The sequence below is a fragment of the Phoenix dactylifera genome, chromosome 3 (assembly GCF_051530095.1).
Source record: "Phoenix dactylifera cultivar Ajwa chromosome 3, Ajwa_hap1_PhDact_Kaust_v1.1, whole genome shotgun sequence".
NCBI lineage: Eukaryota > Viridiplantae > Streptophyta > Magnoliopsida > Arecales > Arecaceae > Phoenix > Phoenix dactylifera.
The window spans coordinates 46,722,410-46,730,934 of NC_143192.1; the positions used below are offsets into that span (position 1 = coordinate 46,722,410).

General features: G+C 40.8%; 1 protein-coding gene across 1 annotated transcript; it reads left to right on the forward strand.

The window, feature by feature from the left end:
• The first annotated feature begins 1,140 nt into the window (after positions 1–1,140).
• Positions 1,141–5,998, forward strand: LOC103716565 (Plastid-lipid associated protein PAP / fibrillin family protein). The gene is made up of 3 exons (XM_008804606.5): positions 1,141–1,707; positions 1,813–1,878; positions 5,621–5,998. Exons 1-3 carry the CDS (start codon positions 1,178–1,180, stop codon positions 5,718–5,720), a joined length of 696 nt encoding a protein of 231 aa, XP_008802828.4. The 5' UTR covers positions 1,141–1,177; the 3' UTR covers positions 5,721–5,998.
• Positions 5,999–8,525: the final 2,527 nt, after the last annotated feature.

Consider the following 8,525-nt stretch of genomic DNA (forward strand, 5'->3'; position numbering starts at 1 on the left):
AAAGCAAGCATGGAAAGGCCCTCTGAAAAAGAAAGAAAGCATAGACTGCCAAGATACAATAGCTGCAGGATGAAAGGAGCACAAGAAGACACATCATCAATCCGCGAGAGAAGAATCTGTTTCTTTTGACGCGCCTGAACCTATATAAAGGGCTCTAGAAATCATTGGGAAGAAAAAAAATAAAGTAATTTTTTCTTCTCTTAATAATTTCAATTATTTTTTTGAGTTTTTTTTGAGCTATCTGCAAACGTGAACGTGGTCTTCTTTCTTTCCTGGAGGTGCATTGACAGAAAAGACGTGGTTCTGTATGTTTTGAAAGAAGACAATGATCCTATTCTTTGGGGGGATAATGCTAACTTAGACAATATTCGAGAAATGCTCAAAAGAAGGAAGCAGTACAAGGGTCGTCGTATCTTTAGGAGATATGTGCGAGCAGACTCGTGCATGGGGAAATATAAACTTTTCTGGGACAACGCGTTAGCGTGCTTCGATGCCTAGGCCATCTTCTCTCTCTTTCTTCATTTTATCATGCTATTGTTAAGTTAATTATTTATTAGTTTATTCTTCTTATTTACTATTTTTAAATATTAAGAATATTTAATTATTAATTTATCAATTATATTTGTGCATCTTGGCTAACAGTATAGTGGGTCTGAATCTCCTTACATCTCACCTTGATAAAAATCACTAATCTATCTTATTGGCAAAGTTAATTGATATTTGTAACAAAGATCTAGATTCAAATCTAAGGGTCCGTGTGAATAATGCAACAGAAACGCGCTGAATTTTCTGTTAGATTCGTGTATTGGACTCATCTCAACCCAATACCTCCCAGTCCATACCTTTAGGCTTTTTTTTTTTTTTTTTTTTAACTGTAGATCGATAGACCCACGAATTAGGATTTAGGTTGGAACTTGGATGATACGAGCTGGATGGGTTAAGAGGTTTGATTTTAAGGATATTCTTGCACGAAATCAAAAAGGCTCAAATTTGGTGATCTCACGATCTTAATGGAGACTGGACCAAATACGCGCTCCAAAATATCTATCCTGGAGGACCCCACCATATCCATGGCAGGAGCGCCGTCCGATCGGTGTACCTTCAAGGACCACCACTCAAAGCCCGCGTCGGACCGTTAAGTCAGTGGGCCATCTAAATCCCACGGCAACCCCCCGCCATGGCGACCTCATCCCTCTTACTCTCTTCCCCTTCCCCTCCCCCTCCTCGCCACTCCACCAACCTCCGCACCCCGCGACCCATTCCATGTCCAAGCCGACCTCCCCCTCCCCGCCACCGCCGCTCCACCGTAGCCGCCGCCCGATCCGTGCGCTCCAGCGAGTCTCTCCGGGCCAAGGCCGACCTTCTCGCCCTCATCTCCGACCAGGACCGAGGCCTCCGGACGCAAAAATACCCCTCGAAGCGAGCGGAGATCGTCGCCGCCATCGAGGCGCTCGCCGTCCATGGAAAGGATGCCGACACCACGGGCTCCTCCCTCTCGGGCACTTGGCGGATGCTGTGGACCACCGAGAAGGAGCAGCTCTTCATCATCAAGAACGCCTCCCTTTTAGGCACCCAGGCCGGCGACGTCCTCCAGGTCATAGATGTCGAGAAGAGCCTCTTGAACAATGTGATCACGTTTCCCCCCTCTGGGGTTTTCTTCGTTCGGTCCTCCATCGAAGCCGAGCCGCCTCAAAGAATAAATTTTAGGTATAAAAGTGGCGCCTCCGTTATTGGGCTATTACTTCAGGAATTGTGGGTTTTTCGGGATAAATTCTGGATTGTGATTTGCCGGGTTTCTCGTTCTTGGGGCAGATTCACGAGTGCGGTTCTGAGAGGGAGCGACTGGGAGATTCCATTGCCGCCGTTTGGACAAGGATGGTGAGTGATTCTCTCTCTCTCTCTCTCTCTCTCTCTGAATTTTTATTTTTCCTGTCGAATTTTGAGTCAATAGATGCTGCTTTTGAGTAATCTTAAGGGATACATGCACCTAAATTGGGGCAAAGATTATTTTTCTATGTAGATTTTAGGAGCGATGCTTGAAAATTTTCTCTCTTTTGGTATCCTATACATTCTTGGCATTTCCCTGACTTGGCTCTGGACATTCCTCACCATGCTGATGAAATGTTTGATAAAAGGGTGGAAGAGAAAGTAATCCTTGCATCAGTCAGGCTGATGAAATGAAACACATATGAAGGGAAAAGTTGCTTTTGCATGTTTTTGGGTTTGCCAGATACCTCGATGTAATTTTCAGAAAATGGAAAAGATCCACATTTCACGTTCATGCCACTCTAAAGTTGCACAAGATGTAGTGACATATGGCCTGATAAGAGAAAACATTGCAGAGGGCTAACTCTGAAAATAACTTCTATCCAACATCATGGAAGAAGATTGTTGAAACAAATTCTTTTGGTAGAAATTCTGGATCTAATCTCACTACAAAAGAAATAGTCTTTTTCGGCGCTTTTTAGAGCCTATACCGGTGCTTATAAGTGTCGGTAATTTTGGCGCCGATGCTTTCAAAAGAATCGCAAAAGCGTCGGCTAGGTGGGAGGAAAAAAGAGAGCTTGTGCAAATTAAATTACACGGAAATCATAAAACAAAAGAATTTTTTTTCCTTAAAAATATATAAGGAAAAATTCTTTCCTAAAATACCTAAAATCTGGGAGTAAGGCTAAATTTATTATAAAAAAGGCATGTAAAGAAATAAAAACAGAATTCTTAAAAACTTAAATCTTGCATCTCACATACCCAAAAGTTCCTGAGGATGGTGTTGATAAACCTCAGCCTCAATTACAAGTCCACGAGGTAGAAGGGCCAATTACAAGTCCACGAGGTAGAGGTTGGCCCTTCAACTTGGGCTTGATATAGAATAGCAACAATTCAACATCCGTTGGTGGAAACCTCCAAACCTTTCCTTCCACCGCCTTTCCTTCTCCGAACTTTCTTTTTTCTTCTTCCAAAGTTGTTCAGTATACGAGAGAAAATCTAGTCTCTCTTCATGTTTATATAGCTACTATTATCCAACTCCTATACCAACTGGGAATAATTCTAACCATTATTCCGAGATTGCTCGCCTCGCTTAGATAATATTAGCCAACCCATTCCTACACGAATCATGTTTAACGCTACCTTTATGCCATCATGATCCTGCTTATTCTAGAAACACCATTATCCTGACCAATTTAGGATTGGGGCGTCCACAGGTGCGTGAGAGAGAGAGAGAGAGAGAGAGAGAGAGAGATGTCCATTGAGAAGAGCTTCCGCTGGATCAAGCATGTATAATTTCATGAAAAAAGAGAGCTTTCGCAAATTAAATTACATGGAAATCATAAAACAAAAGAAATTTTTTTTCCTTAAAAAATATATAAAGAAAAATTCTTTCCAAAAATACCTAAAATCTGGGAGTAAGGCTAAATTTATTATAAAAAGACATGTAAAGAAATAAAAGTAGGATTCTTAAAAACTTAAATCTTGCATCTCACATACCTAGAAGTTCCTGAGGATGGTGTTGATAAACCTCAGCCTCAATTACAAGTCCACGAGGTAGAGGTTGGCCCTTCAACTCGGGCTTGAGATAGAATAGCAACAATTCAATGATGTTTCTTTTACAAATTACAATAAACTGTAAAAGATCCCCTAATCCCATCCCCAACCCCATCTGGGGTTCCATGTACAAATTACCAACAAAAAGATCCCGAAGCAATCTGAGGATGTTTCTTTTCTTCCCTATTTTTACTAACAAAAAGAAGCGAAAAAGATCCCCAACCCCATCTGGAGTCGAGCTGCTGAAGCTCGAGCTGCCGTTGGAACCGGTTGATGGAGTCGTCGGCGTGGGCATCCACCTCCCCTTCCGCATCCTCCTCCTCCTCTGCCTTCGCCTCCCGCCGCCCGGTCCTCGGCCTCACTGTCGCTGGCCGAGGAACCACCTCCGCCTCCTCGACCTTGATGTGTGCGAACAGCTTCACCGACGCCTCCTTGCCGACTTCTTTATCTACGCGGCTAGCTTCACCGGTACCTCCCCCATTGTCGGGCGCACGCCCGACTGGATGGATGAACTGGTCGTGCTCCTCGCCGGCGGGATCAGCCTACGGGGTGTGGATCGCCTCCGCAGCCTCGGAGACGGTAGGATCCGGGGCTAGCGTTTCCATCCTCCTCCTCCTCTCTCTCTCTCTCTCTCTCTCTCTCTCTCTGAGTTGCTAGGTTTCCATCACTGGGGATGGGGTTTTTTTTATATATAATGGGACTAGTTGAGCGTCATGGGGATTCCGACGATGCTTTTAAGTGTCGTCTCCCCACTCCCTTTGTTAGCCTCCGACGACGCTTTTAAAAGCATCGTCTTCGTTTTTCCTTTTTTTTTGGGCCTCTGACGATGCTTAAAAGCGTCGTCTTACGGTTTGCTTTTGATGCCGACCCAATTTAGCATCGTTTTCTACCGACGCAACTTAGAAACGTCGGCAAATTTTGGCGCTAGAGCTAAAATTATTGATGCTTCTATCTAGCGTCGGCATGTATACGTTGGCATTGCCCCTTTTTCCTGTAATGTCTTCTCCTAACTTCTTGCGTAGAAACTGCAATTTTAGAATCCTAAACATCAAGCATAGAGATTAAAGGTGCTACTCTGGGTTTATGTGGAACCAGGCACAAGTATATAAAGCTTTTGAACCAAAATAGGGCGGGGATACTTGTTAAATAATCTGTTTAAATGCACGCAATTTGTCTACATGCAAATAGTTACCTTAAGAGAAGTCAATCACAACCTGTCTTTGCTGGGAATAGTTTCAATTTACCCATGAATGGATTTTTGCAATACCATCATTCTTTAAGCTAGTCATAGGTTTTATACAATAACCATCTTCCTTCTATGGTCTTATTATTTCATGAAAGGAAAAGATATAAAAGCTTAAAAACCCCATGATGCCTTTCTCTATTCAGTTGTAATCCTTACCAAGGATCTTCTTTCAACATCCTCCCAGTTTCATTCTTTTGATAATCCTCATTTTAACCATCTAAAAGATAGACCAGAAGATGACTGGAAACCTCTGAATGGAGCAAATATTCAAGAGTGGTATCTATTAGATATCCAGATAATGGACCGGAGCAAAGGGAAAGATAACTTGTCAACTTGCTCTGGCAGTGAGAAAACTGAACTTCATAATGTAAATAACGAGATTCAGGACTGAGAAGAACTGATATTATAAACGAAACAAACACTAGCTTGAACTCACTTGGATGACCATTATTTTCTGCAGTAACATTTTTACCGATAGATTATACTTTACACGGGTTCAAGATCTGTTAACTCAGTTCACTTGACATAATTATCATGTATCATCTCCTGTTCGACAAAGTGGATTGCAAAAAAATCTCGCTACTACCACTAATTTTTGGACAGTGAAAAATCCCAAGAGGCTAAGACCAAAATTCCTCATCCACCCTATTGTCTTGTCTAGGTGGAATGCCTTGAATTGATGAACCCACCCCATTTCGTGATTTTGTAGCATTTCCCACTGTTAGGGCTGCCATGAATATTTACTGTTTTCACTTCAGATTCATGATACTCATGTATGGCTGTTTTCTGTTTATCAGTATTATCAAAATATGTTTAATCTCCTGTATGTAGGTTTGAATCTGTATATCTAGATGAAGATATTCGAGTTGCAAAGGACATACGAGGGGACTATTTGGTCGTTGATCGCGCTCCTTATTGTTGGAAAGAATAAAATAGTGGAGATGGCAATCAAGTTACTGTTTAGAGTCTATTTACCTTGTCTTGAAGGTAATTTTGCCTGTAACTTTATGATTTTGTGAATAGGTATGTCTATTTCATTCTCATTACTGCAATGGTAGTTAACTATCATGCTGTGCAGTATTATATTGGGTTCCAAATTTTGGTGGAAATGAAGGATATCTTGTGCATGGGATGTTATCAGTCTTCTTCGTGTAACTTTTGTGTAAAAGTACTTCAGGTTCTCCACATAGATTGATGGTCATGTTGATTCTGATCGTACTATTTTGTCCTCAACCAGGTAATAACCTTTATAACTTATTTGACGACCTGCTTTTAACAAAATGGCAAAATGTACCATCCAAATATACGAAGGCCATATTCATACCTAGAAGTTAGGTACTTTTTAGTTACAATATTATCATTCCAACATGTACTGATAGATGTTAGATGACCATGGCATCTACTTGCACTTCATCTTGGACTTTACATGTTTATCAGCTCGGTAGCACAACCTGGAATGCTCACTTCATCTGGATAGGGGCAATTTCATGAACGAACAATCTAGAAAAAATTACAATAACTGTTATTTTCCAAGTTGAAAGTCCACTAGTTGAATGGATAGGGGTGCCATTATTGAGCAATATTGATCATCAATGCAATGGTTATCCCTTTTAGAGTCTGAAAAGGCATTAACTATTTCGTGGTAATTCAAGCAATGAGGTCACCATATTGTCGTAGAAAGACCAGACCAACCCTTTTAACCAGACTTCTAACTTTTTTTCTCTGAGAAATGCTTGCAAAACAGTATTAACACATGCAAACAAGTTTCAATAAAAAATTCATAAAAGATAAACATGTGGAAGATAGATATGTTTTAATTTAATTCAAAGTACCAAGCCTACCTTTAGTTATATGCATGTGTAAGTCAAACTATCTAACGAAGTTTATAATATATATTCTGTTCAACTTGCTTCTTTAATGGGATCGAGATATGTGCGCATCCACTCTCATAGCATATTTCTCAAATCTTGACTTCCACCGTAACCTTTCTTGAGAAATGTATGCTGGAGTTTTTTTTTTTCCTCGAAAAACAATAAATCTGCTTGTTGTATTTATCATTGGCTATTTAAAGTGATCAGAAGCAAGGACAACAAGCTCAATTTGGTGTTCATCAGTTGATGGACCGGTCCTAACGAGAACTATGGGTTTGGATCAATCAGCATGGAACCAAGTTTTTTAGATAAATATTTCTTGTTCAGGGTTGAGTTGGCTCCTGCAGAGTAAATACTGCTTAATTATTTGACTCATCCATGACTTGCTTAATTATAGGTACATATGGATGTTGATAATGGCTCACCAGTTTTTCCTTGTGATCTCGCTTTGTCGGGCATGGCTCATTTTGCTTTGTTTCCTTCTTACAACGTTTTCCAAATATGATCTTTTCGAAGCAGCTAATGTGTGGTGAAGCGCTTAAGAAATACCAGCCATATATATTCACCCCTTCCCTAGAGGTTAGGCAACTGACATGAGTTTGTTTCACTGGTTAGCGCCGATATAGAGTTTTTTGAGCATGCCATGGAAACTTTCCAAGAGCCCTCATGGACCTGGTTCGTGCTGATTGTACATCCCTTGGGCTTTGAGTGTGAAAGCAAAAATAAGCATTCGGATGGAGAGCGTGTTTGAGAGGCAACTTCTTGATGAAGGACGCATAACTTGCACAGTAATTTCTAAAATATCTTTGTGATTTGTCATCCATCCAAATCTAGGTCTTTCGTCAAGTGATCATCCTTTGATGGGAAACCCCACCTAATCTACCATAAAACCAAAACTCCAACTGTTACTATGGTTATCTGACATACCCTATATAATCTAGTTCTTGCTCTTGAGACATTAAATAAAAAAAAAAGGAGAGGAGGAAAGTACACATGTTATATCCATTTCTATGTTAAATAAATATGCCAAGGGAACTGCTATGGTGCTTCTTGCAAACCGTAGAAGTACGTGCATGGAAGACTGAAGATTAATAACCAGAAGTACCAATTTTAAAAGCCGAGTTTATTGTAATAAACTCCAAGTACTAGCCCTGTTTGGCCCTTCTTCCTTTCGATGTTTCGTTTCTTTCCATCCAACAAAACCAGCAGCCGCAGCTGTTTCATTTCTTTGTCATGCTTCTCGCCATCGCCACCTCCTCGCACATGCCTCCAGCTCTCCGATACAGCCGGCCGCAGCATCGACCAGGCTCGGTCCTCAAGAGCATCAAGAAGAAGATGCAGAGGACAAGGTCGTTCTCCGAAGGGTCTCAACAAGGAAGCGCTTCTTTAGCCAGTCAATGGTGGGGCTCTCAGGGGCCAATAGCAGCCGACTGCTGCTGTTTATTTCCTCGTATACCCTTTGTTCATGGATGGTTCGGATTTATCTTATAATATCTATAAAAATACTATAGTAGTACTGCAGCACAAACCAAGATGCTTAATTATGTCCTTAACATAAAAAAAATACGCTTATATAAAGCATTATTAGTTCCAAGGACGAGAAGAGACAGTGTATATTTTAAAATATATGAATGATATAACTATAAATTAAATGAAAGATCGCAGCTGTCCTTGCTGTTTCATGGGCATAGTGTACACTGGGAATGTCTTGAGAGTACTACACGCATGACGTGGTAGCATCTACAATTGATTTGGATGGAAGACTTTCTGGTACAGAGCCAAGATTGCAAACATTTTTGCTCCATTTGTACTTGTACGCAAGATGCATGTTAGTTATCTACATATTTATCAAGTAGTAATTTTTT

What these genes read in the sequence shown, in the direction of transcription:
- LOC103716565 (XM_008804606.5), top strand. Translation starts at nt 1,178, where the DNA reads ATGGCGACCTCATCCCTCTTACTCTCTTCCCCTTCCCCTCCCCCTCCT. An exon ending in CCTCAAAGAATAAATTTTAG is followed by an intron (nt 1,708 to 1,812) that starts GTATAAAAGTGG and finishes TTCTTGGGGCAG; the next exon opens with ATTCACGAGTGCGGTTCTGA. An exon ending in CCGCCGTTTGGACAAGGATG is followed by an intron (nt 1,879 to 5,620) that starts GTGAGTGATTCT and finishes TCCTGTATGTAG; the next exon opens with GTTTGAATCTGTATATCTAG.